Source organism: Periplaneta americana, chromosome 14 (genome assembly GCF_040183065.1).
Source record: "Periplaneta americana isolate PAMFEO1 chromosome 14, P.americana_PAMFEO1_priV1, whole genome shotgun sequence".
Lineage (NCBI taxonomy): Eukaryota > Metazoa > Arthropoda > Insecta > Blattodea > Blattidae > Periplaneta > Periplaneta americana.
This window is the reverse complement of record NC_091130.1, coordinates 159,707,850-159,727,211: the sequence shown is the minus strand read 5'-3', so window position 1 is coordinate 159,727,211 and position 19,362 is coordinate 159,707,850. Positions and strand designations below refer to the sequence as shown.

The following is a 19,362-nucleotide window of genomic DNA, read 5'->3' as shown; positions in this document are numbered from 1 at the left end:
CAACCAACATTGAGGTCCCGGGTTCGGTGCCCGGCCCCGGAACAATTTTTCTTTCGAAATTGTTCAGATCAACTTTACAGGGAGTTACACCTGAGAGCTTGACTTACATAATTCCATGGTGTTTGGGTGAAGGGAGTTCAGGCATAAAAATGAGTTTAGAAACAAATGAAAATTAAACTTCGGAACCTTATTACAAATGATTTTCTGCACAAATAAAACACGTCAAATGCTAGTAGTCTTCTGTTTTTTGTAGAATGTAACTTGTGCATTCACCCAACACGTCGAATTGTAACCATATTTTTAACATTGGAGAATAAATATTTGCTAGTGCGTCGTGACTGCATTTGGTGTAATTAGTTGTGTTTCTGGCAGTGAATTGTTTGCAAGTGAATCGCAATAATGTTTTTACAATACCTACGACGTAAGTTGATTACTAACGAATTTGTATCAAAGGAAGTTGAAGTTACAATAAATTCATTTACTAGTGCCTTGGGAACAAGATTGTAACGTTTACTTTAAGTGCAAAGTGAACTCTAGGCCTAATGTAAGTAAATATATTTATGAAGAGTTCACGGGAAAAACGATGAATGTCACAGTTTTGTTAAGGTTGATGTCATTATCTAATTCAATGATCACTGCGAAATTTAATGTTGTTCTTATGAAAAATGGTAAAAAGGAGAATTATCACCACGAATACAGTAACCCTTTCCTTTATTTTCTATAGATAGATAGATAGCTTTATTGATATTGTTCACAAAAGTACAAAACTTAATAATTTAACAAAAGATCTATATACAAATGTAGTTCTACATAATAAATATACAATTTCCTAAACTAATTAATCTATCGCAAATGACAATAATTTATTGGTTCAAACTTGCACTTACGTCTTGTTTTAGTGCATGTTTAAACCAATCGTGATAATCCTTAAGACTTTAAACCTTAATTATTTGCTCCTTTTCAAAAATCTAATTGTAATATTTAGGTCTTATTTTACATAATAATTTATTATTCCAATTAGATGATCAGATGTCGACATACTGTAAGTCATGAACCTGAAATAGCTGAATCGGTACATTCCATATGTAGGTTAATCTTTCTTTCTTACAATATTTTCATGTCAGCAGAAACGTTTGCGTAACTTCTACGAAGACTACCGCATGCCTGCTTAAAACAAGCTTGACAAATTGCTTACATAATCAACCTCAATTTAGTTTCATCATTATGTCGCATGTACTCATTATCGATTCATTTCTGTTATGATTTCTATTATGATCTAATAAATTTATTATAATTGCATTCTTATTGAAATTAAAATATATTAGTTAACCAATTTATAAAGTCAAATTTTCTTCTGAACTTTTACTAATTAATATAACTATCGGAATACCTTAATAAGTACCTTAGTTCTCTATTTTCAATTTTTTTTATTATTATTTTAAAAAAACCTTGACGTAATTCTATCTTATTTTCAAAACCTGTCTTCTTACCTTATTTAATTAATAATAAGTTTTTCTGATTTTAGGAAAATTTAATCTTTGCTGATGCCTATCTCTTAGTAGGTAGTTTCGTTCAGTATCTATAGTTTTGATTGAATCTGCTTTATTTCTGTTAGAGTTTCTATTTGTCATTTTACCTCTTATTAACTGTTCGTCACCTGCTTCTACTTCATCGGTCGGTATCGCACAGCTCCTCCAAATTGTAGCACTTTATTTTCTATAGAAACAGCACTACATCTTGCAGTTATAGACTCAATTAGCCTAGATCATTATCTAATCCTTAACAGAAATGTGACATTCATCGTTTTTCCCGCGAACTCTTCTTTTATGATTCCAAGCCGAAAGGTGATATGCCAATTTTTGACGAAAATGAGATTTTGCGATGTGCTGTGCATACCTTATTGTAATCTTTATTGTAGCAAAACATGGCAAGCTATCTCTGTTATTTTTCTCTTTAACCTGCTGGATGTTATGAAACATGATTACTATGGTTTGTAGTATAGGCTACGTTCAAACTTTAAATGCTCTGTCCTGAAAAACTGTAAGAAATGACGTCATATATTTCTGCTGACAAGTTTACTAGATTTATTTAGAGTCCACATTTGTTCTTTCACTTTGCAACGACGCAGAACATTTAGTGAGTCTAAATTTATTTGAAATTTCATGATATTAAATAATTGTTATTATTATCTTTTATGTATGTTCATGTAATTTGTTAAGTAATGTTCCTCCTCCCCCACTCCATCTTAAATTCCTGGTTACGTCACTGAGCGACATGACAGAGGAGCTGAGCGCTTGACAATATCGCGACTCGCATTTTATTTGGTGGTGTTTTAAATTTATGATTTTGCATCAGTTGCTGGTACGCTCTGTGAATCATTAATGTCAATGTTAGTGTCAGAGGATGTCCAAGCTCCTGCATTGCGTGCTCATGCTACAAGCAATAGTCCACACCTGTGAAGTAACGGTCAGCGCGTCTGGCCGCGAAACCAGATGGCCCGGGTTCGATTCCCGGTTGGGGCAAGATATCTGGTTGAGGTTTTTTCCGGGGTTTTCCCCCAACCCAATATGAGCAAATGCTGGGTAACTTTCGGTGTTGGACCCCGGACTCATTTCACCGGCATTATCACCTCCATCTCATCCAGACGCTAAATAACCTAAGCTGTTGATAAAGCGTCGTAAAATAACCTAGTAAAATGAAAAATACAAGCAATACAAATCCAACAAGGTTCACTTTTTAGCAAGATGAAGTACAGTCATCGCTCTTAAGGAAATGTGCGGGTTGCTGAGTGCACGCAGTGCAGGCGCTTTGACGTCCCTGGTCAACAGCAGGGACGCGAACTTGTGGTCCTTGTCCTGCCCAGTTCCAGGCGACTTCTGTCAGTTCGGTTATCGCGCGCCGCTATCTAGTAAGTAGCCAATTGTTGCCATGTACAAGAAAGCAGCGCTTATCTGCTGATAAATCTCGAACTTTGGCAATGCTCCCCATGTTGGTGGACACCTGCGCTGATAACTCCAGCCCAGCCGTGTGAGGAAAGCAGAATTAGTGAGTTCGGTCGTTGCTTTGTAAAGATTAATTCACAATGAAAATTAAACATAACGTAAACGTTAACTTAAGAATATAAACGTTACGGTAAAATCAAGAAGTCATACCATCATTCACGATGGGAACATAAACATAACCGCAAACATACTTGGTAACCATGGAAACATAACAACGGCGCCATTTCCTCATATTCTGTCGTATACTTCAGCGCTCCACGATTGTGTTCTGTTTGCAAATCACGTAAGCATAAGCATGAAAGTTTGGAGTTTGCAAACTTTCATGTTAACGTCTTACGGTAATGTTTATGCCAATGCTTATGTGAATCATTGTGAATGATCCCATTTGGTAGCCTGGGCGCAAACTTCTGTGTTTATGTTACGGTTATGTTTAATTTTCATCGTGAATGGGCCTTTATAGTCCCGTCGCTCTAATTTCCGGCAGCCAATCACGTTGCAGGTCGGCTACATTTAAACGTGTGCGTCTTGTGATTCGCTGATGAAGATGTTACGCATTTCCTAAGGCTGGATAAATACTTAATATAATCGCCCGCCATTTTGGCTCTTTCGTTGCCGTTCGCAGAAAGCATACGAGGACGTTATTTGCCACTCAATTATTTGCTGAATTACTGTGCGTTTGATTTATTATCATAGGAGCTACGACATGATAATGTTTAACGGTATGGCAAATAGATCCCTCGTCTGGTAGCTCTGCAACGAAAGAACAAAAATGGCGAACGATACTACCTACCTAGACTTTATAGAGCCTTCACTTCCTAAGACGTAATCAGAGAGTAGGAGTCACGCCGGGAATAACAGCGTCGCGAATATAGTATCCATTTGCAATACAAGAGAGACGAAAAGCCATCTGGTTGGCATGACAACGACACAAGCTCACATCTCGTGCCTTGTGCATGGAACCAACCTTGTGAAGACTTTACTCAGGCTCTGAACTCACTCCTCACTTCCCTTTCATTGTAAACGAAACACTATAAGCAATTCAGAGACTCTTTGGGTTCTGATGTAAATAAATGCGTGGGGAGGGGGGTTCAACAACCTAGTTCCTTTACTGTATGCAATAGGCAAAATAGTCTGCTCAGTTAGCCAGTATTTGTATATCAGAATTCATTGAATTGCATGTTGTTAGCTAGCAACATGTGACATGAAAGGAACTCCCAGCAACAGCGAGTGAAGTTACGGATTTCACTGGGGGTGTATAAAGCCTCTTAAAAGTGGCGAAGTAACGATTATCCTGAGCGTGTGTTATGAAGTATCCCACAGTGATTATTACAATTATTACGGAACTGACTGCAGAGTTTAAATACAGAGTGTAACAAAGTTTCTGTAACAGTATGTTAAAATTATACTCTTGTTTAATTTCCATTTTCTCAGGAACCATGACTAAATTTTATGGCGTAGGAGTTGGTACTACTTGATTGTGGTGTGATGTAATCCTTTATTAATAATTTGGCTGAAAATGTGAATATTTGAAAAAAAAAAAAAACTAAAATTTTCACTGTATCAGAAACTTTTGTTACACTCTGTAGTATAGAACAACGGTAATCAGCGCAATGCACCTCGAGCTACCGTCTCTTACCCGCGGATAAGAGAGGCACTAGTGTGCATCCGTGTCTGCTGGTAGGTATGCTTTCTACCTCTCCCTTCTGCACGATGGTGCATATTGCGATACACTCCTTACCCGTTACCCATTTCAGCGAGTTCTACCGATCACTGGGATAGAACATGCTGCTCGCTCGGAAACACTGAAACAGGAAAATTAACTCCCCGGAAAAAATCGCAAGAAGCCTGTATTAAAATTAGGGAGTGACGAATTGGTAAAAAGTGAAGTGCGAAGAAGTTTTCGTCACTTTCATGTAAATAATGAACCACTAAGAGTGGGTAAGGCTTTATTAGCAGCAAACAGTGAGTCAGATGATGTCTGAATTATGTTATAAACAGTGTTCTGTTTCTAAACATGGCTCTGTAGTATACCGTTAGTATTGTCTTCGTCGTCCTTTCCGTCACCACCACCACCACCACCACCACCACTTCTGCAGAATAACTTAGTTATGGAATGTCAGAGGAAAATACATGTTCTCGAATCTATACAGACGTGGACAAATTATTAGACTAAAACGTTTTCTTGGAACATAATATAATTCGTCATATTAACTATCAGTATAATTCACAGAGTCTTTATTGTTGTAAATATGATTGTTTACATCTTCTGGTATATTTTTCTAATGGTTAAGTATATTTTTTCTGGCTGTGTTGGTACTATATTAATTATATACTGGAGAAGATATTTTCCCATGGCCTGCAAGAAGACCGGACATGAACGAAATTGAGAATGCGTGATATATACTGAAGAAGAAAATGAACAAAAAGAGGCTTACAACAAAACATGGACTCATTTAAGCACTGTCTGATATCTGGCTAAATGATGCTGATATTCAAAGAAAGTGTCAAACTTTGGTTTCCAGCATCGCTGACAAAATCAACGTGTTAATAAAGAATAAGGGAATGTTCACAAAATATTAGTAACCTCCAGACTCAATTTTCTGTTGATTATATCTGTGCAAAATACATTTTTGTTTATTATTTCTACCGATAAATACAGCTTCGTTGCACATATAATTAATTTTGTCTAATAATTTGTCCACGTCTGTATGTAGAGGTTTTTATTACTGGGGAATTCTAGACGTCGCGTCGTTATGAAATTGTTTGAACATGAGTATAATATGACTTTTTATAAATGCAAAATTTGACGTTAATAGTGAAATTTGAGTACCAATTAATAGTCTTAATAACATGTAATTCAGGAGGAAAGGAACTGACCATCTTACTCTGCTACCTCTTGCCTTAGTTGCCTCATAAATGGCGTCTTATTGGTTTTACTTTTGAGGTTCAAACCTGTTTCGGACAGTTGACAAAACAACAACAATATATAATTTGAAGGTGGCCCTGTAGTACCTAATAACGTTAATAAAAAAGTGCAGCATTTCTGTTGGCTGCATAGGAGTATAAAAATCATGAAAGTAACCTGACACCGCCCGGCCTCGAAAAATAGTACCCTGACACTGCCAGAACTCATCAGGCCTGAAATACACCCCAGGGTATACATATATTGATATTAGAAGAAAAACACTTATCCTATCATTGTATGAAATATTAAGAAATTAACTTTGTTCAAAATCTGCTTTATTAAACATTACGATAGCGCTGTGATGTTACTGACATTCTGGGTTATTTCGAGCCGAGTGTAGACTCAAAAAGCATGTTTTAATACACAAGCGAAGATAAACATACGGTTTACTGTCACACACAGATCTTGAACTTTACAATTGAAGCGTCGGCTGGAACAACGTTGTAAGTTACAAAATTTTCATTCGGCGTGTTTCCGTGTAATAATGTTCTTATAACCAGTGTTGGCAACTCGATTCACACAAACCCGCTAAGGTACAGAGCAGAAACCGCTAAATTGCTATATTATCCATGTAAAATAAGATTATTTTACCGCTGTGGGTGTTAAAAAAACCGCTAAATCCCTATATCGACCCTCCCAAATACTAACATTGTAACTCAATTTTTATGGTTTTGAGTTATGCTAGTTAATATGGTCGTAAAGTGCTTCTTTTTCCTCCAGTACTATCACTGTAGTTCTAAACCTTCCCACTCGTATGTAAAATCTTATTGTTACTATCTGTACACACTGATTTACACGATCATTTTAAAACTTCATTTGCTTCTTCTGAAAAATGGAAGAAAGTGAGTTACAATGTTAATACTTGTGAGGGTCGATATGAGCAAGAGAAATTTAATAAATTTTAACCACTAAACTAACACTGGAAAACGCTAGATCTAGCGGGAAAACCGCTGAATTGGCAACCCTGCTTATAACGTTGTTCCAGCCGACGCTTCAATTATACAAACAACAATAAAGTACAGTTCACGTCACACATCCATTAACTAGCCTACATTTAATATTACGTGATTTCTTTGTTTCCTATTTACAATTTTTTTCCAAAATCTTGGATGGATTACTTTTTCCTTTCCTTTCTTGTTCTTTGATTTTCTTTTTCATACCCAAGAGACAAATAATGCCTGAATGTGGATCGGATTTCATATTATGGAGAGCTAGCCCGCCACTTGATCAGCTGTCACGCATGAATACTTGTGCTGCCGTTCAACAGCGCTCTCTCCTGAATGATCAGTGAACGATCAGAATTTGTGTTCTTCGGAAATGTGGTAAGCCTACTTACCCCTTTCTTACGCATGGGTGCACAGTTGATCTTCGTATACAGACGAAATATGCGGTTTCTAAAGTTTTGTGCCCTTTCTTTCTTTTATCTTTTACTCTAGTTTCCTTTACGCCAGCCTCCGTCCCGAACTAGCAATCTCAGACAAAAGGCTAGAGACGCTACGAACTGACAGTTGACACTTTCCAATAACAGCGACAGTGTTGCGATTAATTTACCTTCACAATATAAAATAAACTGTTCGTAGCTGCGACGCACCTATCCTCAGACACTCAGGAGTGTAATAATGCACTTACCGTGGGATCCGGCCATCCCGTGGGTCAGCTGATGCGTGTTCCGTCACTTGAAGCACACACACACATTGCGGTGCAGGTGTTAATGAAGCAGATTAGATTCGTCTGTGTGGATAAATCTCATTCAAGTGGCTATCCGAGGAACTTTAATTATGTACCGTATCAACACCTTCAAGTGCTCTGATAGTGGAAACGTCTGCCTCGAAACCTCTCCTGCAGATGTCTGCCGCGAGATTAGAGTCTGCTCGGGCTTGGGCTCAATTGAAATTGTGGGGCTCGGGCCTTAAAGAAATGCAAATCTTTCTTTCCCCGCCAATTATATAATACAAAGATTTTAACGCCTACATTATTAGATGTCCGCTATTACCCATCCAAAACAGTAGACTACCGATATCGTAAGTTGTTTAGCTCGACTTGGTGTTCCTAATGGTGTTTGTCTCGTCCCTCCTGCCATACACACACAGGCGGAGTTATGGGGGGCATTGTCCCCCTCCAAACTTGTCTGAAGTCTATTTTTATATTAACGTTAGAAAATATTAATTCAAAAGATTTTCCTTGCTTTTGTTTATGATTAAGTTTCTGTGCTTAAATTGACGAATTAATGTCTTCAGATCATGTGCCTGGACTATAATATTTATTTGAATTTCTGAATGTATAAGAATTTCTATACCTCATTTGAGGAATGGAAGCACTGTAATGTTTCTTTTGTAACAGCCTGTACTCGTGTATTAAAAGTCTGCAGGTGTTCAGGCCGCCACTTGGAGAAATATGAATAACATACTTCTCAACAATGCAGAAAAAAGAAAAGTGATCCGGGTATAATGTGTAAAATTAAAGACGAGATTAAATAAAATAATAATTGGAATTTACATTTCATATGATATCTTCAGGAAGGTAAACTTCAGATGAAAGTTCCTGTTAGCACTGTTACGTTTTGTTACTGATGTATACATGTGTTTGTGTATGACAGAGAAAAATAGGGAGACTGTCTTAGGTTACACGCAGTTATAAATTTATTGCAGTAGATCTACAGTTCTAGCTGGTCCGAAATATTGCGGATATGGATGTAACGCTGTAACAAGCATGCCCCCCGAAAATACCTTTATTGCACCACGGTCAAGCTATAACGGGGGAGAAGGTACATAATGTCCCACATGACCTTGTTGTATGGGGATTCTATGCTTTTGGTCCCCCCCCCCCCAAGGAAACAGTTCTCCCTCCGCCTATCATTGGTTATTTGTTCCATGTGGCAGCTTTCTGATGCTGTACTGGAGTGATATTGGGACAATGATTATTGGGGCTAGGATTTTGATGACCTATAAATCATGAAAAAATGTCCTAAAAACAATGCATTTATGACCTAAAAATCTTAAAAAATATATCCTTAAAATGCCCTAAAATTGACCTTACATAATTGGCTTAGTAGGAATATTAATATTTAGACTAGTAATTAAATTAAATTCTAGTACCAACATTTAAGTTTATTTAATTTTACATAATTTTTCTAAGTGGTACACTTTAATTAATTATTTTACCTGATGTAGTTCCCATGTAGTCCACCACAAGGCCACTCTTATCCGGAACTAGCAGGTATAGAGGAGTCTATATTGAAGGGGTGGTTGAACTGGTCCATTACATGGGGTGTACTACGTTAAAAGGGCAATATTTGTGTAGAAAAACGATTAAAATAATATACAAATTAATGGGTACTAATTGAAAAGTATCAAAGGAAATAAACAATATTTTACATTAATATTGCAGATTTATGGCCAAAATTAAATGAAAATACCCCAAAAATGACCGAATAAAACAAAAAATGCTCTTATGAGTTGTAAGAGGTAAAAAATGCAAAAAAAAATGCCCTAACAAATATGTCTTAAAACATTCAGTTTGTCACATAACATATAAATACTAAAGCAGCTATGTTTCTGGCTTACTAGAAAAAAGATGCAATTTCATCAAAATCCTAGCCCTAATAATTATTATGATAGTAACGGTTATAGGGACTTGAGCGGTGATATTCTGGAACTTATCGCTGCACGAACTAAGGACAGCAATTGTGCTGTTGTGAAAAACGTGCACGTCACGGACTCGTGACATGTGTTGTGGTTCACTACGTTATCACAAGAGGCCCAGCTACTCTGTAATAGCGGAGGGCTTCGGTTTCATTTTTTAAGATTTAGGCGGAATTTTGACTTCAGATCAGATCATGATTCGAGAACGAAGGCAGAATGTTGTGATTTTCTTCTTGTTCCTCATAACATTCACCTGAGCGCTGCAGTCTCTTGTAGGCCTAGCGCTAATAAAATTTGAAGATAAACAGTATGGAATGTTTTCCAAGTAAAGAGAGATATATGGAATTACGTAGTGCAGAATATTAACCTGCGTTTACACGATAAGAAATAGTTGTTTAGTCATCTGTCCGAAGACAGGTTGGCACACCATTGAGGCATAAAATTGAAAATATTCACAAACAATTACAGTAGCTACATTATATTCAGTAACCATATGCAAAGGGAAGTGAAGAGCTTCTATTGTTCAGCAGATGGAAGATTAAAAAAATGATAGAACTTGTCGATTCGTGCTTTGTGTGGTGATGACACACATAACAATGCTAACTAAATCTTTTCTTTCTTTGTCCTTCATCTACCGCTGCTCGTGTCGTCATGTTTTTACAGTGGCGGGTACTTGTCCCTTGCGTCATTGCCCCAGTGTCCCCCTCTAAGGAGAGGCGGTCTTACTTGTAGACAGAGCACAGTCTTGGTGGACTAATTTACAGCACACCAGTGTGATGAGTATGGGATTATGGAGCAATGGTTGAATGCTGGTGTGGAAAATGGAAATACCATCTAACAGTCTTTGTTCACCACAAAATCCAGTTGGAACCACCGGAACTCGAAACCGGGTTACTAGCATGGGAAACGGACGCTGTAGTTGTTACACAAACAGTCACCTATGTCAGCAAAATGAAAATGTCAAAAGAATTGAAAACCAGCTGTATTGGCCTGATAACACAGTATAAGAGTGGTGACAGTATAAACGGTGCATTCAGTAGGCTACTTTCAAACTTTTAAAATTTAAATTCGAAGAAGAAATGGGCGTCATATTGGAGGAGATCAAAGTGCTCTTAAAATACAGTAGGCCTATGTTTTATTATTGATTTGTTTCTTTATTTATTTACTCTGATATTAACTGTAATATCACATGACTTAGGTTTTATATATATTTAATAATTAATGTATTGGGACAAACACATGAGCAGAAGCACAGAAAATACGTTGGAGAGGTGCTGTTGGATATTGAAGTGAAGTTTAGATGCTAAATGAAGAATTAAGACATAAAATGTGTAGTGGTATTGGAATAGGACACCCCTGAGGTATTTTATAGATATTAATCGATTCGTTGAGTTCGCCCTCCTCTTAGAGTGTAGAGTGTACAAGAAGTTCCACTACTTCTGTTTTATGCTATATTTATGAACTATTGTGAATGGATATGTACCTCCTATGTGCCGAGGACGTCAGTACTACTTCCAACATCAATACATGCAGAGGATTGTGCCCAATTTCTTGATAAAAGTGGGGATGCTCTTTAGTCCAGAACAAGATGTTCCGATTTTGTATGGCATTCGTCAGTGGAGAGAGTTCCCTCTGCGTCACTCGTGTTGCAAATATTTGCAGCAACAAGGCACGTGCAATCTGGCGCCTGTCCAAATTCCGCCTGAAAATTCATTGATAGCCAGAGGACGAAAAGCTTTCATTCCAAAGTCTTCTTGCATGTGGTCGCGCATTGTTGATCACGGCACGTGAAACTCGGAGGCAAGCTTTTCTTGTTGATTTCATCGGCGACTGCAACACCAGTTTCCGTCGAATGGAGGGTCTCCCACTTCGCTTCGCATGTTTAACACAGTCCGTGCTGAAAGCTTTTCTCCCAAACCTCAACGAATTACCTCTACTCAGATGCTGTTTAATAAAAACAGCCCTGCAATCCTGCATGTTCTTCCTGCACGTGGCAGCTCACGACAGCCACAACTCTCTCTCCAAATTGGAAACTTCGTATCTGCATTTTGCAGTCTTGAAACGACAGATTTAACATATTGTTAGGATTTTGTTATGGTTTCTCTCTGGGCCCACTAGATGTCTTCCATCATAACCACATTTCGAAATATGTCTGCCAAATGTTTCCTGCCGTCATATTGGTATATTTTTCGTGCACAGACTTATTTTAAGGAAAAAAGGCGTAGTGGTTAATGTGTTAGTCTATTGATAAGTTTTTTTTTATTTTGTTGGTCATTCGATTTTTTAATTCTAGATCTTTACATTTTCTGTTTATCACAATAGTATTCAATCTCTCCACCTAGTTGAGTTGATTGCTTAGTCTATGCAGGCACTGAGCTGAACACAGTCTAGTTTCGAGCGCTGCTCCGCCTCAGCGTGAGATCTTGAGCCTGAGTCGCAGGATGAGGTGCAGCGCCACCTGCAGGGCCACGATCCAGACGGCCAGGCCCAGCAGGTCGAACCAGTAGTTGGAGTGCTCCATGCCGAACTCCTCCAGGTACTTCCTGGGCGACTTGAAGTGGCAGTAGGCTTCGGAGCACTTCAGGCTGGCCCTGCCGTAGCCGTACACGCACTGCATGGTGGCCTCGAAGCCGTACCTGAAGAACGTGACGTAGGACAGCCACTGCAGGCACACGTGGATGTCGCGCAGGCGCAGGTAGAAGCCGGAGAAGAGCAGCATGGGGATGGACACGACGGACACCACGAACACGCCCAGCTGCGGCACAATCAAGGAATGTTACCAGGCGTCTGAAGCACTAGAAAGAAAAGATCAGCATGGGGACGGACACCACGAACACGCCCAGCTGCGGCACAGACAAGCAAGGAATGTTACCAGGCGTCTGAAGCACTAAAAAGAAAAGAGCAGCAGGGGGATGGACACCACGAACACGCCCAGCTGCGGCACAGACAAGCAAGGAATGTTACCAGGCGTCTGAAGCACTAAAAAGAAAAGATCAGCATGGGGATGGACACCACGAACACGCCCAGCTGCGGCACAGACAAGCAAGGAATGTTACCAGGCGTCTGAAGCACTAAAAAGAAAAGATCAGCATGGGGATGGACACCACGAACACGCCCAGCTGCGGCACAATCAAGGAATGTTACCAGGCGTCTGAAGCACTAGAAAGAAAAGATCAGCATGGGGACGGACACCACGAACACGCCCAGCTGCGGCACAGACAAGCAAGGAATGTTACCAGGCGTCTGAAGCACTAAAAAGAAAAGAGCAGCAGGGGGATGGACACCACGAACACGCCCAGCTGCGGCACAGACAAGCAAGGAATGTTACCAGGCGTCTGAAGCACTAAAAAGAAAAGATCAGCATGGGGATGGACACCACGAACACGCCCAGCTGCGGCACAGACAAGCAAGGAATGTTACCAGGCGTCTGAAGCACTAAAAAGAAAAGATCAGCATGGGGATGGACACCACGAACACGCCCAGCTGCGGCACAGACAAGCAAGGAATGTTACCAGGCATCTGAAGCACTAGAAAGAAAAGATCAGCATGGGGATGGACACCATAAACACGCCCAGCTGCGGCACAGACAAGCAAGGAATGTTACCAGGCGTCTGAAGCACTAGAAAGAAAAGATCAGCATGGAGACGGACACCACGAACACGCCCAGCTGCGGCACAGACAAGCAAGGAATGTTACCAGGCGTCTGAAGCACTAGAAAGAAAAGATCAGCATGGGGACGGACACCACGAACACGCCCAGCTGCGGCACAGACAAGCAAGGAATGTTACCAGGCGTCTGAAGCACTAAAAAGAAAAGAGCAGCAGGGGGATGGACACCACGAACACGCCCAGCTGCGGCACAGACAAGCAAGGAATTTTACCAGGCGTCTGAAGCACTAAAAAGAAAAGATCAGCATGGGGATGGACACCACGAACACGCCCAGCTGCGGCACAGACAAGCAAGGAATGTTACCAGGCGTCTGAAGCACTAAAAAGAAAAGATCAGCATGGGGATGGACACCACGAACACGCCCAGCTGCGGCACAGACAAGCAAGGAATGTTACCAGGCGTCTGAAGCACTAAAAAGAAAAGATCAGCATGGGGATGGACACCACGAACACGCCCAGCTGCGGCACAGACAAGCAAGGAATGTTACCAGGCGTCTGAAGCACTAAAAAGAAAAGATCAGCATGGGGATGGACACCACAAACACGCCCAGCTGCGGCACAGACAAGCAAGGAATGTTACCAGACGTCTGAAGCACTAAAAAGAAAAGATCAGCATGGGGATGGACACCACGAACACGCCCAGCTGCGGCACAGACAATCAAGGAATGTTACCAGGCGTCTGAAGCATTAAAAAGAAAAGATCAGCATGGGGATGGACACCACGAACACGCCCAGCTGCGGCACAGACAGTCACGGAAGGTTACCAGGCGTCTGAAGCACTAGAAAGAAAAGATCAGCATGGAGATGGACACCACGAACACGCCCAGCTGCGGCACAATCAAGGAATGTTACCAGGCGTCTGAAGCACTAAAAAGAAAAGATCAGCATGGGGATGGACACCACGAACACGCCCAGCTGCGGCACAGACAAGCAAGGAATGTTACCAGGCGTCTGAAGCACTAAAAAGAAAAGATCAGCATGAGGATGGACACCACGAACACGCCCAGCTGCGGCACAGACAAGCAAGGAATGTTACCAGGCGTCTGAAGCACTAAAAAGAAAAGATCAGCATGGGGATGGACACCACGAACACGCCCAGCTGCGGCACAGACAAGCAAGGAATGTTACCAGGCGTCTTAAGCACTCAAAAGAAAAGATCAGCATGGGGATGGACACCACAAACACGCCCAGCTGCGGCACAGACAATCAAGGAATGTTACCAGGCGTCTGAAGCACTAAAAAGAAAAGATCAGCATGGGGATGGACACCACGAACACGCCCAGCGTCGGCACAGACAAGCAAGGAATGTTACCAGGCGTCTGAAGCACTAAAAAGAAAAGATCAGCATGGGGATGGACACCACGAACACGCCCAGCTACGGCACAATCAAGGAATGTTACGAGGCATTTGAAGTACTAAAGAGAAAAGAAATCTGGCGAAAGCTACATGTAAAGACAGTGCTGTCCGTTGTACCCGATGTTCGTGGGTTGAAGCTCCTGAGAGGCGATGGATTTTAAAAGGCGACAAAACTTAGGAATGGTTGCTTTCGGGGGAGAATCAAGCTTGTGGGTGCCGCAGATGTAGGGCACGTAAAATTGCCCTGTAACTGATGGAAGGCTTCAGGCAAAATTCGTCGGTCATTTCTAACCCATGTTCTATTTCGAATTTTTGTAAACCAAACACTGAATCTGAGAACACAGATCGTTCAGTGTGGAGTGGCTCTCAAAGCACATGCATGGAGTATTGTGCTAATAGAAAATAATAAATCAATAACACGGATTGTAAGCAATTTGATATAACTTGCTGCCAGGATATAGCTTACTGTAAACCATCGGGGAAGCCTTGCTCTGAATCAAACAAACTTTTTCGTCTGAGAGTAACCTATATTATTCACGTGTGTGGCTCAAGTGCTTGCACCCTGGGCTTTCAGCCAGGTGGCCCGCGTTCGATCCCCAGCCAGATCGTGTTGGAATTTGCGGTGGAGAGACAGACGATGAAGAGGGGTTTTGTCGGGGTACTCCTGTTTCTCTGTATCATTGCACCAACGTTGTCCGTTTCCCCCTCATTTCATCTGTCATATGCAATAGTAAAAATAGACTGAGGTGGAGTTTATGTGAGTAGTACGGGTTTGCTATGTTAAACAGGAAGTGCTTACGAGGGACCTCGCTCTATCGGGGGTTGAGGCACGAAGGCCCACCTGTAAGCGTCGGACTTGGAAAATCATCGCGTATATAGGACGCACAATAGTTAAATTTAGCAGACTGATTGTTTTTAACACAGGTTTAGATTATCAAAAATACTAATAATTGATTAAATGGCGATCTTGTGTTAATCATGTAAGCATGTGTGGCTTACAGCTGTTTCGGTGCTACTTCACACCATCCTCAGAGCCTACTAGATCTCGGCGCTATCTCAACTTCGCTGCCTGTTGTGTGGGTGCGTTCGTGTGATGAAGAGTTGTGTCAAATAGTGTGTGTGTTTTGAAATTGATCTGTGTATTTAGAATTTGATTAGGGTGTGTTTTAGTGTGTCTATATATTTCATATTGTTCTAGTGTGTTGAGTTTTTGGTTTTTGGGTTGTATGTGTAGGATTTCCATGTCTGTATTTATGTTATTGTATGTGTGGTTAGGATTAGTTATGTGTTCGGCATATGTAGATGTATTGTGTCCTCTGGTTACTGCTTTAATGTGTTCTTTGTATCGAGTTTAGAATGATCTGCCTGTCTGTCCAATGTAGAAACTGTCGCAACTATTGCATGTGAGTTTGTATACGCCTGTGTGGTTGTATTTATTTGATGGATAAACAATACGTTACAAAAATGTTTTTTGCGGTTTATGGAAAATATATAAACTGAATATGAAGTAACTTATTTTGAAACCTGACGCCTCACATGTTCAAGCTCGTATATTCTTAATCTGCCCTCGCAGACCACAAGCTTCCTATGTCAAAATGTTATTCCTGTTTAATTTTAGCACGCTTTTATTGAATCATCCTGTATAATATTACTACGCTGCTACCCCTTCCTACATGCTTTCGTAATTTCTTAACAAGTTCTTACATCCTATCCATCAAGATTGTGAGTACCTACCAGGTACCAACCCTTCTTCATGCTTTGATATCACATATTGGTGGCAGCACTGACCTGAGGCTCGACGGCCGCCCCGGTCACGAGTCCCAGGCTCTGGGCCAGCGCGGCCAGCAGGACGTACACGGCCCAGAACTGGAGAAAGCGCGTGCCGTCAGGGGGCTGGCCCGTCAGGAAGTAGGCCGAAAGCAGGAAGCCGGTGGGGCACAGGATCTGCAGCACAGAGCAGGGCCACTTCAATACTAGATTGGCTATTTAGGCAGGACTGATTATGTTATGAAGTTTAAATGCAGGAAACAAAGAAGAGACGTGGCAAAATGTTTATTTGTAAAAGGACAATAGTAGATTGGAACAGATTACCTGCGGCCATCTTTCAGTGTGGTCCTCTCAGAATCAATACATTTAAGGAAAGGTTGAAAAGATTATGCTGACATTTAATAGTAACGTAGATGCAGTGTAAATACAGTATTTAAGTTGACATGTAATTAAGTTCACGTGTAAATAAGTTGACATGTAGAATAATATCAGTTTGACGTGTGGCATAATTAAGTTGATGCTCGACCATGCGGAAATGTAGTAATTATACACCTGGTAGCAGCCCTTTAATGCACCTCAATAAAGTACACCTATTAATTAAAGTTCAGGTTTTCGATTATTCTCGGATATGCAATCAAAAGACAACGAGGGAAACGTCACGGAGGCTGGAAATCCAATACTGTCGCAGAAGGTTATGTTCTGTTACTATAATAATTAGCGTTAATTGTAAATAATATTCGAACAAATTCAATTTTTCATCTCGTTTTTCAATTCTAAATCAATTTCCAGGCTATATCAAAATTAGTTCATCAAGGTCAATGACATTATTGTTCCTCGGAAAAAATCAATACTTTCGCGTCTGCGCACATCTCACAATTTACGAGCTATGCACAAGGTCACTTCCGATCTTCAGTCAGCTATGAATAAAATAAATGCTTCTGAATAATTTCAAGTTAGAAATATGGTCGAGCATAAAGAGTCGTTTGAAACTTGCCTATAATGGTAATTAAGACGCTCGTATGAAAATTATGAAAGTCGCTTGCCCTCGTTTCATAAACAAACATACTCGCGTCTTAATTACTATCATTATAGGCTGGTTTCATAATGTACGATTATATATAAGTCATTAATTTGAGTTGTAATTATTTAGGTTCACAATGTTGGGTTAATAGAAATAGATTTACTTGTAAGTTAGGTTTAGTTTGGCTTAGGTATGCTTTATAGTAGACGTTATTGAGAGTTTACGCTTTATTTATAGTTAGATTCACTTTTATCAATGTTACTTTATTGCTGAGTAGCTGTAGAGTGTTAATACATATAGATACGTACATATAGGCTATACAGACATAATACTCATACATATAAACATACCTGCATGCATACATACATACATACTGTACATACATAACTTACATACTGTACATACATACATGCATGCATGCATACATACATACATACATACATGCATGCATGCATGCATACATACATACATAATGAAAGACTCAAATTTTCACAACAGAATAACAGACCTACATACGCCTAGAGAGTGACAGAAACGAGGCATAATGTGTTATATTCTAACACACAGGTAGCAAGACATGTAGTATTACCTTTATTGTAATGGGACATGCCGTTCAACTAATATTAAAAAAATACATACATACATACATACTGTACATACATACATACATAGGGGAAGGAAGGGCATTGGCGCTCACCTAAGAAAGAATGTTTAAAAGAAACCAGATTTTATATATAATAATTTAATATAAGTATAAAGTTTAACACTGGACATTTACCTTCTTGTAGACCACATAATTGAAACTCTAGCTGTGTAAATATCAAAATAAAAAATGGAAAAACAAAGAAGTACACTGAGCGGCATTGCCCTCTGTAGTAGGGCAATTGCGCTCAACATTATTCTAATTGAATAATTATTTACTGATCTCTTAAAAAGACAATAAATGCTTATTTTGAGCAATAATCACACACATAGTCATATGGAGTGTCTTTCCCGCTGCATTCCTCATGAGTTCATTGTGAACACAGTACACAGCGAAGCCAAAATTCATTGTCACGCCCAAGCTCCCCACATACCAAGCACAGATCTCGTGCTCTGTTATCCTCATAATTCATTACAATTTCATAATCATCAGAATCGTTGCATAGTTTATTGATATCAATATCCTCATCCGATGAACTTTCAAATAACACTTTCTTAGGAATTCTCTTTTTTCTTTTTCCACTACTTTCCTTGGTTTTAGGCGTTTGTTGGTTCTGCAACGTTCAGTTTCTTCCGGTTTTTTTTATAGGGGTTGCCGTCAATATTTCTGATCTCAATTTTCTTGACTGAGCCCTACATGCTTCTGGCTTATTTGCGTGGGAATGTTCTGGAATCGGAAATATTTTCATTTGCTAATTTTAGGGATAACTAGACCTTCATGGAGACACATACTTAGTTTTGCTTAACTTACATAGAATGAATAACCAACCTATTTTTGTAACATGTTAACAAATAGAAAGTTATGAAAATGAACGAGGCTTATTCTTTATAAAAATATAACAAATATTGTGGGCAGTTTCTCCCATCTAAGGTAAAGATAGATTTAATTGTAATGAGTTATTAACACCTAAAATAACGGAAATAAGATAAATTCATAGTGAGTTAATATTTAATTGTGTATAGGGCAATGGCGCTCAGTGGTAGGGCAATGCCGCTCGGTCTGAGCGCCATCGCCCGACATGGCTATCTTTGTTATTTGTCACAGTCTCGCCGCTAACACGTGGTGAATGTAAGACGAATATGGTATTATCAAAGAAAAGTGTACAGGATTCAATATTATAACACAGGCAAATATCCATTACAAAGAATATAGTCTCATACCTTGATATATGAATAAAGACTTCTTATAACAGGTCAATGCGGATTCATTTTTCTGTCACAAACTTTCATGCAACTATTC

The 19,362-nt window shown here is 39.8% G+C and overlaps 2 protein-coding genes across 5 annotated transcripts in view; both read right to left on the bottom strand.

Annotated features, from left to right (window-relative positions):
* LOC138713943 (ATP-binding cassette subfamily G member 4-like) overlaps positions 1-7,738 on the bottom strand; it is a 64,300-nt gene extending 56,562 nt beyond the window's left edge. The window contains exon 1 of one of the 2 annotated variants that reach the window (XM_069846497.1): positions 7,597-7,738. The gene's annotated coding sequence lies outside the window, so the exon portion shown is untranslated. Of the gene's footprint in view, positions 1-7,303; positions 7,325-7,596 lie in introns of those variants that run through there. The other variant, XM_069846498.1, reaches the window with a different exon arrangement.
* Positions 7,739-11,087: 3,349 nt separating this feature from the next.
* The window catches only part of LOC138713942 (ATP-binding cassette sub-family G member 1-like), a 73,761-nt gene continuing 65,486 nt past the window's right edge, over positions 11,088-19,362 (bottom strand). The window contains exons 11-12 of one of the 3 annotated variants that reach the window (XM_069846495.1): positions 16,421-16,576; positions 11,088-12,363 (exon numbers count right to left, since the gene is read on the bottom strand). In XM_069846495.1, coding sequence (XP_069702596.1) covers positions 12,019-12,363; positions 16,421-16,576 — 501 coding nt within the window. In that variant the 3' untranslated portion in view covers positions 11,088-12,018. Of the gene's footprint in view, positions 12,364-14,588; positions 14,652-16,366; positions 16,577-19,362 lie in introns of those variants that run through there. The other 2 variants (XM_069846494.1, XM_069846493.1) reach the window with 2 other exon arrangements.